At 41.8% G+C, this 16,650-nt stretch overlaps 1 protein-coding gene across 2 annotated transcripts in view; it reads left to right on the forward strand.

Annotated features, from left to right (window-relative positions):
- LOC140731426 (uncharacterized) overlaps positions 1–16,650 on the forward strand; it is a 111,186-nt gene that overhangs the window by 24,380 nt on the left and 70,156 nt on the right. For both annotated transcript variants that reach the window (XM_073052929.1, XM_073052930.1), the window contains exons 2-5: positions 3,317–3,466; positions 7,698–7,750; positions 11,875–11,948; positions 15,822–15,862. In XM_073052929.1, coding sequence (XP_072909030.1) covers positions 3,335–3,466; positions 7,698–7,750; positions 11,875–11,948; positions 15,822–15,862 — 300 coding nt within the window. In that variant the 5' untranslated portion in view covers positions 3,317–3,334. The remainder of the gene's footprint in view (positions 1–3,316; positions 3,467–7,697; positions 7,751–11,874; positions 11,949–15,821; positions 15,863–16,650) is intronic.

Genomic DNA, 16,650 nt, shown 5'->3' on the forward strand with positions numbered 1-16,650 from the left:
CACCTTCCCGCTACCCCATTTTCCTCCAGCCTATCACTTCCCAGCTCTCTACTTTATCCCTCCCCCTACTTCTTATCCCCCCCTCGACCATCCCATGTTACTTCACTCTTGATGAAGGGTTTCGGCCTGAAACGTCGTCACTACCTCCTTCCATAGATGTTGTCTGGCCTGCTGAGTTCTGCCAGCATTTTGTGTTTTTATTTATTTCCAGCATCTGCAGATTCACTCGTGTTGCCAAATTTTTAAAGTATGTTTAACAATAGAGCTGAGAGTTTCTCTACCTATCCTGGAGAACAAAAAAGGAAGGGGAGCTCCTAGTAACAAAGCTAAAGAAAACCCCCTTACCGAATTCTCCTCCAAGAGTTACCATGAAGGACAAGTCCTGATTATCTATACTGCAAATCCAGAAGGTGATATAACAAATATTAATTGCCCAATAATAAAATCTAAAATTTGGTAACACCAGTCCTCCATTTTTTTTTTATTTTTGCAATAAAGATTTATTCACTCTGGAGCTTTTATTATTCCAAATGTATGACAGGATCATGGAATCTATTCTATCAAAAAACATTTTCAGAACAAAAGATGGAACCGCTTGAAATGTATATAAAAATTTCAGTAAAATAACCATTTTTATAGCATTTATTCGACCAATCAATGACATTGATATAGGCGACCATTTAGAAAGCGCTTGTTGAGTATATTCAATTAGAGGGAAAAATAATACTTATATAGGTCCTTAAAATTTTTAGTAATTTTAATACCAAGGTAAGTAAAATAGTTCTTAGTAATATTAATAGGTATTTGATCATAATAATCAGAATAGTTATTAGTAGGAAATAGTTCACTTTTATGTAAGTTGAGTTTATATCCAGAGAAAATACTAAATTCAGTAAATATAGATAACATAAAAGGAGTGGATTTTCTAGCGCCTGAAATGTAAACTAATAAATCATCTGCACATAACAAAACCTTATGTAATTTATCCCCTCTTTTAATACCCTGCACAAAATTAGAATCCCTAAGAGCAATAGCAAGTGGTTCTAAAACCAAATTAAATAATAAAGGACTGAGAGGACAGCCCTGATGGTTTCCTCGATATAATTTAAAATAAGGAGAATTTTGATTATTATTAGGGTTAACTGGGGCTTGATAAATCAGTTTAATCCAGGAAATAAATCCTGGATCGAAATTAAACCTCTTCAAAACCTGAAACAGATAAGGCCACTGCACCCTATCAAAAGCTTTCTTTGCATCTAGAGACACAATACATTCAGATTCTTTAACTGAGGGGGAATAAATGATATTTAACAGTCTTCGAATATTAAAATGTGAGTACCTATTTTTAATAAATCCAGTTTGATCATTTGAGATAACAGTAGGCAAAATATTCTCAAGTCTATTAGCTAGAATCTTAGAGAGAATTTTAAAATCTACATTCAGTAAAGAGATAGGTCTATAGGATGCACATTCTGATAAATCTTTTCCTTTTTTAGGCATCAATGAAATTAATGCCTCATAAAAATTTTTTGGAAGATTCCCAGAGGGTATAGAATCAGTAAAAGTTTGATGAAGATGTGGTATAAGCATTTCATGGAATGTCTTGTAAAATTCCCTAATGTCTTTCCCTAATTGCATATTGGATATAGCTTTAGCTATCTCCTCTTGTTTAATAGGTGCATCTAATATATCAACATCTTGAGTCGAAATTTTGGGTATATTTAATTTTTACAAATATCTATTCATAATAATAGTATTGTCAGAGAATTCAGATTTATAAAGGTTAGAGTAGAAATCCATAAATAACTTATTAATTTCATAAGGATCTAAGGTTTCAGTTCTATCTGGTCAATGAATTTTAAAAATCTGTCTTCTAACCATACCAGCCTTTAACTGACCAACTAAAAGTTTACCTGACTTATCTCCATGTATATAAAATAGACTTTTAGATTTAAGAATTTGCTGTTCGATGGGAAAGGTCAGAAGCAAATCATATTGTGATTGAAGTTCGACCCTTTCTTTATATAGATCTTTCGTGGGTTTTACTGAATACGCTTTATCTATTTCTCTAATTTTATTAGTAAGCGCTGACAGTTCCACTTTAGTTTTCTTTCTTAAAGCTGCTGAGTATGAAATTATCTGTCCCCTAAGAAAAGATTTCATCATGTCCCATATAACCAAGTTTGACATTCCTTCAGTCGTATTAAATTCAAAAAATATAGAAATTTGCTCTATATTTCTAAAATATAGAAATATATTTATAGAATATAAATAATTCTATAAATTATTTTATAGAATATAAAATTCTATAATAAATTATAGAATTATAAATTCTATAATAAAACTATAGAATAATCATTTTTTTCTTCGTTTTAGATAGTTCCGAGGTAATTTCATTAATTTTCTTTTCCATCGAAGATATCTTCACTCCTTGTTCTTTAATAGTTTGCCTGAATTGTTCATGTTCGTTCTCAATTCCATTTGTAGTCTGCTTAAGCATCTGAAATTGAAAGTCCAAATTCTTCAGAGATCCTTGGACATTAAAGATAGATTTTTCAAGCTTCCTGTTGGTATCTTATTATTGAGCGATCCAAATTCAGACTTCATATCTTGTATTGAAGAAAATATTCCTGCTAAAGTAACAGGTTCCTCTGATTTCTTTATTTGTTCAGTTTGCTCCGTTTCAGGAAAAGTCTTGCCGCTTCTCAATTCAATACCAGATTGACTTCCGGCCATCATAATTAAATTGTAAATCCTTCAGCAGAAGTAATAAATCATCAAACTTAAAAGGGATCTGTCAGTGGGATGTAAAATATAAAGAAAAGTGGAGCCGCTGTAAAACGCGTCTCACTCCATGTGCTGCAAAATGGTGGACCGCATCCATCATCAAAGATCCTCACCACCCAGGCCATGCTCTTTTCTCACTACTGCCATTGGAAGGAGGTACAGGAGCCTCAGGACTCACACCACCAGGTTCAAGAACAGCTACTACCCCTCAACCATCAGGCTCCTGAACCAAAGGGGATAACCACACTCATTTGCTCATCCATTGAGATGTTCCCACAACGAATGATCTCACCTTAAGGACTCTTTATCTTGGTATCTCATGTTCTTGTTATATATTGCTATTTATTTATATTCGCATTTGCACAGTTTGTTGTCTTCTGCACTCTGGTTGATCTTTCATTGATCCTGTTATAGTTACTATTCTATAGATTTCCAGAGTATGCCCGCAGGAAAATTAATCTCAGGATTGTATGTGGTGACATATATGTACTTTGGTAATAAAATTTATTTTGAACTTTGAATTAAACAGGTCTTCAGCTGAAAGAAAATGAGCACTCCACAGAAACCGCTCAGCCTCCTCCACCCCCAGTCTGCCTCCATCACGGTCTCACTTCCTGTGGCACCCAGGGACAACGCGTCACTCTCAGGGATGCTGAATAGTAATTGCTCATCTGCTGAGGTAAGGGATCGGGGGGGAATGGAAAGTGGGGTACAATTCAGCTGTAGGAGGAATGGAGGAGATTAGAAACTTTCTTGGAAAGCTGGAACTGCCTTGGTTTATCTCACAAAACTTTCTTTCTTTAAGTAGTTGGTTATTTAAAGGGCACTTCATTAAATTAAGGGAATAATTTACAGTGAATAGACAACACTTCAGACCGTGGCTTCCATCACAGATACAGATGAACCCGGGACTTCTGTACTAAAAAGTACTACAGTCTCCAATCTCATATAAAGTTTTCAAGGAGGTTACCAGGAAAGTTGATGAAGAAAAGGCAGTGGATGTTGTCTACTTGGACTTTAAGAAGGTCCCACATGGGAGCTTGGTCAAGAAGGTTCAGTCCTTTGGTATTCAGGATGAGGGAGTAAATTGGATTTGACATTGGCTTTGTGGGAGAAGCCAGAGTAGATGGTTGCCTCTCTGACTGAAGGCCGATGACTAGGGATTAGTGCGAGGTCCATTGTTGTTTGTCAACTCTATCAGTGACCCAGGCGATAATGTGGCAAACTGGATCAGCAAATTAGGGTTGTAGCGAACAGCAAGGAGGGCAATCAAAGCTTACAGCAGGGTCTGGCCCAGGTGGAAAATGGGCTGAAAGATGACAGGTGAAATTTAACGCAAACAATTGTGAGGGACAGTGAACAGTGACGAGTGTGGTAGAACAGAGGAGTACAGATCTATAATTTCTTGAGAGTGTCTTCTCAGGTAGATAGGGTCATAAAGGGAGCTTTTGGCTCATTGGCCTTCATAAAACAAAATATTGAGTACAGAATTTAAAGTTGTATAAGACACTGGTGAGCCCTAATTTGGAGTATTGCATGCAAATTTGGTCACCTACCTACTGGAAAGATGTCAATAAGGTTGAAAAAAGACAGAGAAAATTTACAAGGATGTTATCAGGACTTGAGGACCTCAGATATAGGGAAAGGTTGAATAGGTTAGGATGTTATTCCCTGGAGTATAGGAGATTTGACAGAGGTATTCAACATTATATGAGGGATAAATAGGAGAAATGCCAGCAGGCTTTCTCTACTGAGGTTGGGTGAGAGTAGAACTAGAGTTCATGGGTTAATGGTGAAAGGTAAAATGTTTAAGGGGAAAATGAGGGGGAATTTCTTCACTCAGAGAGGGTGGTGACAGTGTGGAACAAGCTGCCAGTGGAAGTGATGGATGCAGGTTCAATTTCAAGGTTTAAGAGAAGTTTGGATAGGTATGTGGATGGGAGAAGTGTGGAGGGTGCTGGTCTGGGTGCAGGTTGATGGGATGAAGTAGACCAATAGTTCAGCATGGTTTAGAACATCGAACATAGAAATCTACAGCACATTACTGTTGTGTGACCATGTAATCTAATCTAGAAACTACCTAGAATTTCCCTAGCACATAGCCCTCTAGTTTTCTAAACTCCATGTACTTATCTAAGAGTCTCTTAAAAGACCCTATTGTACCCACCTCCACCACCATCGCTGGCAGCCCATTCCACGCAGTCACCACTCTCTGTGTGAAAACACTTACCCCTGCTTACCCAAGCACCTTAAAACTATGCCATCTTGGACAATGTCTCCCACCCACTCCATAATGTACTGGGTAGGCACAGGAGTACATTCAGCCAGAGACTCATTCCACTGAGATGCAACACTGAGCATCATAGGAAGTCATTCCTGCCTGTGGCCATCAAACTTTACAACTCCTCCCTCGGAGTGTCAGACACCCTGAGCCAATAGGCTGGTCCTGGACTTATTTCCACTTGTCATGATTAACTTATTATTATTTAATTATTTATGGTTTTATATTGCTATATTTCTACACTATTCTTGGTTGGTGTGACTGTAACGAAACCCAATTTTCCTCGGGATCAATAAAGTATGTCTGTCTGTCTCATGTTAGCCATTTCAGCCCTGGGAAAAAGCCTCCGACTATCCACATGATCAAAGCCTCTCATCATCTTACACACCTCTATCAGCTCACATCTCATCCTCCGTTGCTCCAAGGAGAAAAGGTCGAGTTCACACAACCTATCTCATAAGGCATGCTCCCCAATCCAAGCAACATCCTTGTAAGTCTCCTCTCACATCCTTCCTGTGGTGAGGTGACCAGAACTGAACACAGTACTCCAAGTAGGGTCTGACCAATGTCTTTTATAGCTGTAACATTACCTCACGGCTCTTGAACTGAATCCCATGGTCTATGAATGCCAACACACCATACACCTTCTTAACAACACTGTCAACTTGCACAGCAGCTTTGAGTGTCCTATGGTCATAGACCCCAAAATCTTGCTGATCCTCCACACTGCCAAGAGTTTTACCATTAACACTATATTCTGCCTTCAGATTTGACCTACCAAAATGAACCATCTCACACTTATCTGGATTGAACTCCATCTGCCACTTCTCAGCCCAGTTCTGCATCCTATCGATGTCCCACTGTGACCTTTGATAGACCTCCAGACTATCCACAACACCCCCAACCTTTGTGTCATCAGCAAATTTACTAACCCACCCTTCTACTTCTTCATCCAGGTCATTTATAAAAATCACAAAGAGGAGGGGTCCCAAAACAGATCCCTGTGGAACACCACTGGTCACCGACCTCCATGCAGAATATGAACCATCCACAAACACCCTTTGCCCCCTGTGGGCGAGCCAATTCTGGATCCACAAAGCAAGGCCTCCTTGGATCCCATGTCTCTTTACAGAGTAAGGAGGCCTTACTGAAATCCATCCACTGCTCTATCTTCATCAACGTGTTTTGTTACATCCTCAAACAATTCAATCAGGCTTGTAAGGCACAACCTGCCCTTGACTACGCCATGCTGACTATTCCTAATCAGATTGTCTCTCCAAAAGAGACAAAGAGGACTAAGTGATCCAAAGGTCCTGTTTCTGCACTGTAGTGCTCTGTGACTCTATGAGAGAAGACAAGATTCTTAAAACTAGTTATACTTTAAACAAGAATGACTGTTCATAGTTATGAGTGCAAATGGTTCTCATGTTACATGTGTCGTTAATAATGAAGAACCAAGAGAAAATAAATAAACATCCAAATATGTGTCCCGACCCGTTGGGCACAACATCGCCTAAACACTTTCTTAAGTCAGCAGAACAGATCAGAATGAGGGTGAGATGCTTCCTTTGTCTCCTTCCTTTCCAGAGATCTGAATCTCCAGTATGGTCCCTGATCTCTACATGGACCCCTGGTCAGTCAATATACTGTATACTCAATAGCCATTTCATTAATTAACCCCTGTACCTAATAAAGTGGCCACTGAGTGTCTGTCCGTGATCTTCTGCTGCTGTGGCCCGTCCACTTCAACATTTAACGTGTTGTGCGTTCAGAGATGCTCCTCTGCACACCGCTGGTGTAACGTGTGGTTGTTTGAGTCACTGTCACCTTCCTGTCAGCTCAAACCAGTCTGGCCGTTCTCCTCTAACGTCTTTAACAAGATATTTTAACCCACAAAACTGCCGTTCACTTGTTGCCTTTTGGTTTTTGCACCACTCTCTGTAAACTCTAGAGACTGTTGTGTGTGAAAATCCCAGGAGATCAGCAGTTTCTGAGATACTGGAACCACCCCATCTGGCACCAACAATCATTCCACGGTCAAAGTCACTTAGATCACATTTCTTCCCCATTCTGATGTTTGGTCTGAACAACAACTGAACCTCTTGACCATGTCTACATGCTTTTATGCTTTCAATGCCATTTGGCTTTACAATTCAACCGCCAGGGGAAAGATATGTTAAAGTGCTGGGGTTATGACTGAGCTTAAGTTACCATTCAATGTATTTTAGTAAACTATTTAAGAACTTTTTAAAAGCTATTTATTAATGCTTTTTTTGAGAGGGTGATTTTAGATGCATATCATATTTATACTGAGTTAAGTATTGTATGTAATTAGTTTTTGATACAATAAGTGTATGGGACATTGGAAAAATGTTGAATTTCCCCATGGGGATGAATAAAGTATCTATCTATCTATCTATCTTGAGTTGCTGCCACATAATTGGCTGATTAGATATTTGCATTAACAAGCAGGTGTACAGGTGGCCACTGAGTGAGTTTTCTGATAGTGAGTTTGAACTCGCCCACAAAAAGAAATTGTTGCCGGAGTGGACAAACAGACTGTTTCATGACTCCAAACACTCATGGCCTTCTGCAGTTCTCCTTTCATTCAATCCGTTTTCTTTTGTAGGTCTCCACCAATGAGCAACAGCCTGTGCTGAGAGAAGTCTTTGTTCTACCCAGGTTAGAAGGAGTTTGTATTTCTATTTTGTCTATGTTGCTATACCAGTCAAAAGTCAGATTTGGTTGATTAGTCTTGGGCACGAGCGTTGTTTGAGAGTGGAATGATTCATCGTCATTTTGGGAACCATCCCTATGACAAGGGTGATCATGGTCCCCGTGACCTTGATCACTTGCGACAAATTTTTCTACAGAAGTGGTTTGCCATTGCCTTTTTCTGGGCAGTGTCTTCAGAAGACAGGTGATGCCAGCCATTATCAATACTCTTCAGAGACTGTCTGCCTGGCATCAGTGGTCGCATAACCAGGACTTGTGATCTGCATCGGCTGCTCATACGACCATCCACCATGGCTTCACATCACCCTGATTGGGGGGCTAAGCAGGTGCTACACTTTACCCAAGGGAGACCTGCAGGCTAGCGGAGGGAAGGATAGCCTTACGCCTCCTTTGGTAGAGACATATCTTCACCCCTCCACCCTAGAATGATTAAAGCCACTGAATCAGTGTGGAAAAGATACCCCAAGTTTGACTGTGACAGTTTTTATCTTGGAAGGTCAGCAAGAGAGGAAGAGACTTGCACTGGACAAGTGGCAGGTATTTGGAAAGAAGTCAGGGTCTTCCGTTCTCCCACCTCATCCTACTGCTGTCACCTGTTCCTGTGTATCTGACCCAGTGTGGGACAGGAATACTTAGCAAGAAGGAAGGGTCCTTTAGTAAATTGGTTTATTATTGTCGTACGGTATGTACCAAGGTACGGTGGAAAAACTTTATTTTTGCATGCCATCCATACAGGACACTTCATTACAACAGTGGATGAGGCAAGAGCAATGCCACACAGAATAATGCTAGGAGTTACAGAGAAAGTGCAGTGCAAGCAAACATGGAGCTCAAGGTAGATTGTGAGGTCATAAGTCCATTTGATCATACAAGTCTGTTCAGTATCTTATAACAACAGAGTGGAAGCTGCCATTGAGCCTGGTGGAACATATTCTCAGCCTTTTGATCTTAAATGCATTTTTTTGCATCTTTACTTACTCAGGAGATGTACAGAGAGTCTATGGAAGTAAGGCAAAACAGCATCCACTTCATGGACTCAATACAGATTACAGAGGAGGAGGTGTTGGCTGTCTTGAGGCAAATTTGGATGAATAAATCCCCAGGGCCTGACAAGGTATTTTCTCAGCCCCTGCGGGAGGCAAGTGCAAAAATTGCTGGGGCTCTAGCAGAAATATTTAAATCATCCTTAGCAACAGGTGAGGTACCGGAGGACTGGAGTGGGGTGCCAATTTGTTCTGCTGTTTAAAAAAAGGCTTTAAAAATAAACTAGGAATGAAAAAGCTGGTGAGCCTGATAGCAGTAGTAGGAAAGTTATTGGAAGGTATTCTAAGGGACCGGATGTATAAATATCTGGATAGACGTGGAGTGATTAAGGATAGTCAGCATGGCTTTTTGCATGGTAGGTCATGTCTAACCAATCCTATAGAGTTTTTCAAGGAAGTTTCCAGGAATATTGATGAGGGCAAGGCAGTTGATGTTGTCTACATGGATTTAGCAAAACTTTTGACAAGGTCCCATGTAGGAGGTTGGTCACAAAGGTTCAGTCGCTTGGCATTCAGGATGAGGTAGTAAATTAGATTAGACATTGGCTTTGCAAGAGAGGCCAGAGAGTGGTAGTAGATGGTTGCCTCTCTGACTGGAGGCCTGGACTAGTGGAGTGCTGCAGGGATCTGTGCTGAGTCCGTTGTTGTTTGTCATCTATATCAATGATAATAATGTGGTGAACTGGATCAGCAAATTTGCGGATGACACCAAGATGTCCAAAAGGAATTTAAGGTGGGTGGTTACATGGGAGGCAGGGTGTAAGGGTCGGCACAACATTGTGAGCTGAAGGGCCTGTACTGTGCTGTATTGTTCAATGTTGTTCTATGTTCTAAGATTGGGGGAGTAGTGGACAGCGAGGAAGGCTATCATGTCTTGCAGTGGGATCCGGACCAGCTGGAAAAATGGGCTGTAAAATGCAGACGGAATTGAATGCAGACGAATGTGAGGTGATCCACTTTTACAGGACCAACCAGGGTAGGTCTTACACAGTGAACAGTAGGGAACTGAGGAGTGAGGTAGAGCAGAGGGATCTGGGAATACAGATCCATAATTTGTTGAAAGTGGTGTCACAGGTAGATAGGGTCATAAAGAAGACTTTTGGCACAGTGGCCTTTATAGATCAAAGTACTGAGTACAGAAGATGAGATATGATGTTGAAGTTGTATAAGATGTTGGTGAGGTCTAATTTGGAGTATTGTGGGCAGTTTTGGTCACCTACTTACAGGAAAAGTCTAAGTAAGATTTGTTACGAACCCCGTAACTGGGTTACTTACCAGCAAAGATAGAGACGTCCGTTGAAGTCTGATGATACTATTTTTAACAGTATTTATTAGTAAAAATACACAAAAATAATATCAATGCAAATATACAGATAATATACGTTGTCAATACTAAACCTAAAAGTGCGGGTATAATAATAATCAATAAGAAACAAGCTCTATCGTTGTCTAGGGGATAATGAATTGTCTGATGGAAATATACAGTTCATTTCAGTTCACACAGGCTGTCGTCGTTTGTTTGTCGCTGTGTTGCAATTGTTGGAGAGAGAGAGAGATAAGAGAATGGTCATTTATAAAAATCAAGAAGAGTAGGGGTCCCAGAACAGGTCCCTGAGGCACTCCACTGGTCACCGGCCTCCATGCAGAATATGACCTGTCTGCAACCACTCTGCCTTCTGTGGGCAAGCCAGTTCTGGATCCACAAAGCAATGTCCCCTTGGACCTCATCCCTCCTTACTTTCTCTATAAGCCTTGCATGGGGTACCTTATCAAATGCCTTGCTAAAATCCATATACACTACATCTACTGCTCTACCTTCATCAATGTGTTTAGTTACATCCTCAAAAAATTCAATCTGGCTTGTAAGGCATGACCTGCCCTTTACAAAGCCATGCTGACTATTCTTAATCATATTATACCTCTCCAAATGTTCATAAATCCTGCCTCTCAGGATCTTCACCATCAACTTACCAACCACTGAGGTAAGACTCACCGGTCTATAATTTCCTGGGCTATCTCTGCTCCCTTTCTTGAATAAGGGAACAACATCCGCAACCCTCCAATCCTCTGGAACCTCATCTGTCCCCATTGATGATGCAAAGATCATCGCCAGAGGTTCAGCAATCTCCTCCCTTGCCTCCCACAGTAGCCTGGGGTACTTCTCGTCCGGTCCTGGTGACTTATCCAACTTGATGCTTTCCAAAAGCTCCAGCACATCCTCTTCCTTAGTATCTATATTCTCAAGCTTTTCAGTCCACTGCAAGTCATCCCTACAATCGCCAAGATCCTTTTCCATAGTGAATACTGAAGCAAAGTATTCATTAAGTGCCTCTGCTATCTCTTCCGGTTCCATACACATTTTTCCACTATCACACTTGATTTGTCCTATTCTCTCATGTCTTATGCTCCTGCTCTTTACATCCTTGTAGAATGCCTTGCGGTTTTCCTTAATCCTGCCCGTTAAGGCCTTCTCATGGCCCCTTCTGGATCTCCTGATTTCATTCTTAAGCTCCTTCCTGCTAGCCTTATAATCTTCTAGATCTCTATCATTACCTAGCTTTTTGAACCTTCCGTAAGCTCTTCTTTTCTTCTTGACTAGATTTACAACAGCCTTTGTACACCATGGTTCCTGTACCCTGTCTCATTGGAACGTACCTATGCATTCCATTGGGCAGAAGATACAGAAGGATAAAAACACGTACCACCAGGCTCAAGGACAGCTTGTACCCTGCTGTAATAAGACTATTAAGTGGCTCTCTAGTATGATAAGATGACCTTGTTCTACCTCAGTTCACTGTGTAATGGTTTGATCTGTATGAACAGTATGCAAGACAAGCTTTTCACTGAATCAGTACCATGTGTCATCAATACATGTGTCAATACCAATACCAATGGTGGAGTGGTCTTGAGCAGCCGTATGGCATACTCTTCCCCCTGTTTCAATAACTCAACATCACCATGACAAGGGTACAGTGAGGACTGAGCTGGTACATGTGCCTGCAATAAATGTGATGCTTTTTCTTACAGCAAGGAAGAGCCGGAATGGCAGGAGAAGCCGGAGATGGAAACCATGACTGCAGCTGCCGACACTACCCTCGCTGGTAAGGGGTGAGCAGGAAGCTTGATTGCAATGCGTGATGATATAATTTGGACCCGGGCACTCATCAGGATCTCATAGCTATTTATGCACCACAGTCCTGTGCCGGGCAACGTGAAATGACATTTGAGCATAGAGCTCACTGGAGGAAAGCTGACCAAAGTCACTGCTGCCTCTCGCTAGTAGTTTCACGATCCATTAGCACCGACATCTCAGAGCTGTCAGTCTGTATCGGTCGGTCGACGGCAGGCTTGGAGATGATATGGAGTAATGGACAGCTTTCGGAAGCATAGGCACTAATATCAGTAGGAAAAGATCTGCTGGCAGATCCTGAAGTGTTGCCACACTTCCATTGCTCAAGTTTAATACTTTAGGATTTTAAAATGATAATTTACAAGGTGTAGATACTCTGCGTGGGGTAATTAACTCACTTGAAGCTTTGGGGTCAAGCTTTAGTAACATGGACTGGTGAGTAGACCAAGCATAGGCCCCTAGCTTTGCAGATTCAGTTTCAGATATATTTATCACATGTACAAAATAAACATACAGTGAGATGTGTCACTTACATTAACAACCAGCACAGACAAGGATGTGCTGGGACAGCCCACGAGTGTCGCCACACATTCTGGTGCTGACATAATACCTCCACGGTGCTCGGCAGGACAACACAGAGCACAGCTAAACAGAATCTACCAAGCAATAACAATGAAGGGTCCTGCCTCCCACCTACCCCACACATGTACTCAGTCCTCTCACCCAGGACAGGATGCCTCTGGCTTCCAGTCTCCAGCACAAGGCAGAAGCCAGATGTTAATTGCTTTTTGAGTTTGATGACAAATTTTAGCACTAAGTTTTAAACTTAGCAAGTAGAATGATGGTTAGAAGCAGGCACACTGATTCAAGGTAAGCCTTTATTCTGTGAGGGCATTAGTGCCCTTCAATACCTCCAGAAATGCCCCATTTCCTTCCCTTTTTTCCCCACCTCATTTCCTCTCCTCCTCCTGAGCTTGACACTTACCCCTGTTCCCCAGACTCCCAGCACCTATCCCCTCACACCCCCTCCACTCCCACCCAAACTCGTAACCCTCCTCTGCAGTTTTCCTCCTTCCCAGCAACCCAACCCTCTGATGTGGACTAACTGGAGCCTGGCGGCTTGCACTCGCTCCTCAACCTCAAGGGGAACGGTCTGGCTCTGTCACCAAACTGCTCCTAAGGTTGAACAAAGAAATGCTATTTTTATACAGAAATTGATGAGTTAGATACAGATATTAATCCAACAGAAACTCTGTGCACTTCTGCATATTTAAGTACCATCATAAAACATATTTTCAGAGGTTCCCAACTTGGGTCCATGGACCCCTTGCTTAACGGTATTGGTCCATAGCTAAAAAAGGTTGAAACCCTAGTTTTAGATTATAGACCTATATATTATAGATTATACATATATTTTAGAGTGCTGTCTATAGTTTGGTATCCTTACCTAAAAGTCCTTCACTTGCTTCAAAGTGAATGAAGTGAAGATTCACCAGCCTGGTTCCTGGGATAGCAGGTCTATTATATGAGAAGACGTTGAATGAGATAGACCACTGTTATCTAGGGTTTACAAGAATGAACGATAATCTCATAGAAGAGTATAACGGGGCAAGAAAGGGTATAGGTGGGAATCTTCGTTTCCTTGGGTGAGGAATCTGGCACAAGATGTCATGGTCTCAGAATAAGGTCCATGACATTTAGGATTGAAATAAAGAGAGATTTCTTCATATTGAGGGCAGTGAATCTTTGGAATTACCCTTGCCAGACGACTGAGGAGGGGAGGGTCAGTCATTGATTTCATTCAAATCAGAGATTCCTGAATATTGAAGATAGCAAGGAAAATGTTCTGCTGGGGAGAAAGCCAACACCAGCCATATGCAATGCATCCCTGGGGAGAAAACCAACATTAGTCGTGTTGAATGGCAGACTATCCGTGAAGAGCCTAATCCTATTCCTATTTCTGAAGTTATCCTTCAGGTAAAGATTCGATATTCTAAAAGAACAGCAAGTTCCCTTAACGAGTCAGACTGAAGTGTTTGTGCTCGAGGCATCCCAAGTCCCTTTCTGCTTGTTCATTTGAGTGCATCAAAGCTTTGGGTGATACTGTGAAGCCCTAAATTTGTCCTTGCTTTGATCTCGTACTGCCTTTCAGCCAGGTGGGGCTGAGAGATTGCAGAAAGCAACTGAAAGCACTCCGACATCTGGTTACTATCAGCAGTTCATGTGAAAGCAAGCCCAGCTTGCCGTGATAGCAGACAAATGTACACCCGCCCCCCACCACCTTCAGTTAGCCTCATGGGGAATTGAAAATGTACTTGCTTGGCAAGTCTTTGTGATTGTAAAGGAATTTGTTTTGCCAGGACCTTGCAGATGCCTTCTGCCACAGCTGTGTTATCTGTGGCTCAGTTCGTCACAGGAGATCGTTCCATTCTCTGAGCCCATAGAGTAATTTCCTCCCTTCTCTTCACCCCCTTCCCTGAAATCCCGAACTCTTACCTCAGATTCAGATTTAAGCGTCACCCAAAGTTTTAAGGGCCAAACCTAGGGAGTGGAATGCTGAGGGGGGAGGAGGAGGGGGTAAATCCACCTGCCCTTTCTGACAGATCTTAAGCATTTCAATCAGAGAATAATTCTTCCCAGTATTCAAGTCAAGTCACTTTTTATTGTCATTTCGACCATAACTGCTGGTACAGTACACAGTAAAAATGAGACGTTTTTTACAGCTGATATTTATTGCTTGACATTTACCACTAAAACAAATCGAGTAGTTATTAAGTCTCTACTGAGAGCTTTTTAGTGTGAAGCTTATTTGCTGCTTTGCCCACATTATTATCGAGGCTATGCTTCAGAAATGCCTCCACTGGCTTCAAAGCACTCTGAAACAAAAGGGGTTAAATAAATGGCAACACGAGTGAATCTGCAGATGCTGGAAATAAATAAAAACACAAAAAGCTGGCAGAACTCAGCAGGCCAGACAGCGTCTATGGGAGGAGGTAATAACAATGTTTTGGCCCGAAACGTCATCACTACCTCCTCCCATGGATGCTGTCTGGCCTGCTGAGTTCTGCCAGCATTTCGTGTTTTTTATTAGGTTAAATAAATAATTACTTCTTACTAACGCATTATTTGAAGATCACTAAGATTTACTTAGGACAAGGGTTCCCAGCCTTTTTTATACCACGGACCAATATCATTCGGCAAGGGGTCTGTGGACCCTAGAATGGGAACCCCTAGGGTACACTACCTCTTCTGAGGGTATACCTGTGCTAAGGGTATGCTTACTTCTTTATATTATTTATTGAGATACAACACAGAACAGCCTCTTCCAGCCCTTTGAGCCCAGTAACCCCCGATTTAACCCTGGCCTAATCACTGGACAACTTACAATGACAAATTAACCCACCAACAGGAATGTCTTCAGGCTGTGGGAGGAAACCGGAGCACCCAGAGGAAACCCACGTGGTCACAGGGAGAACGTACAAACTCCTTTCAGGGGTATTTGGTGGAAACGTACAGAATTCACAACCACCGACATTGAGTTGGGGTTTTACCCTAAGAGGCGGGTCTGACGGTGGTGATGTAATTGCATAAAGGGCTTTTACCCCACATTGTGCTCAGTTCTTCGGAGCTCAGTAAATGAGTTGTTGCATTTTTCTCTTAAAAATGAAATGCCTCACTTCATTTTATTTGTGAAAGCCTACACAGGCAGCGGCAGGAACAGAACGCTGGTTCCCGCTACCTAAAGCATTGTGCAATCGTGCCATCCCAGGTCGGGAACCCCTGACTTGGGGTAGATTTACCTCTTCTGAAGGTATACTTATTTCTGCTTTTTGTCCTTCTGCAGATGATGTGACGGAAACTATGAATCCAGGGACCCCACAGGAGGTGAGAGGGTTTTCTGAAAAAGCTCATAGGTCCAGAAATTAGGTGTGCTGGGGCATTACATTGAAACGAGGCTGAACCCTGACATTTGGTGTCACAGTAATTTTGCCTGATTATTTTAGTTTTCCTCAGGGACTTCTGAAACAACATCGAAGCTGAAAATCACTTGTGTCTGTAACTGTCCTGTTGCTGAGTGGAAGGAGTGTGCATATTAAACTCTTGTTCAGCTGGCGCATCAGAATCAGGGTTTAATAATATAGTTAAATTAAATAAGCAGTGCAAAAAAAGTAATGAGGTAGTGTTCATGGGTTCAATGTCCATTCAGAAATCGGATGGTGGAGGGGAAGAAGTTGTTCCTGAAACATGGAGTGTGTGTCTTCAGGCTCCTGCACCTCCTCCCTGATGGAAGCAGTGAGAAGAGGCCGTGTCCTGGGTGCGGGGGGTCCTCGATGATGGATACCACCTTTTCTGAGGCACTGCACCTTGATGATGTCCTGGTTGCTGGGGAGTCTAGTGCCCATGATGGAGCTGACTGACGTTACAACTTTGTTCAGCTTTGTTCGATCCTGTGCAGCAACACCCCCAGATAGTGATCCAGCCAGTTAGAATGCTCTCCACAGTACGTCAGTAGAAACGTGTGAGCGTCTTTGGTGTCTCCTCAAACTGCTCATGAAATATAGCTGCTGTCGTGTCATGTCAGAGGGAACTCACCGGCTCAGACGTGTGTTCTCTGGAAGAATCCCAGGGCAGCCATCCTGAGAGACACGTTGGAACATTGCTGAGTTGCACGA

Source organism: Hemitrygon akajei, chromosome 8 (genome assembly GCF_048418815.1).
Source record: "Hemitrygon akajei chromosome 8, sHemAka1.3, whole genome shotgun sequence".
NCBI classification, from domain to species: Eukaryota; Metazoa; Chordata; class Chondrichthyes; order Myliobatiformes; family Dasyatidae; genus Hemitrygon; species Hemitrygon akajei.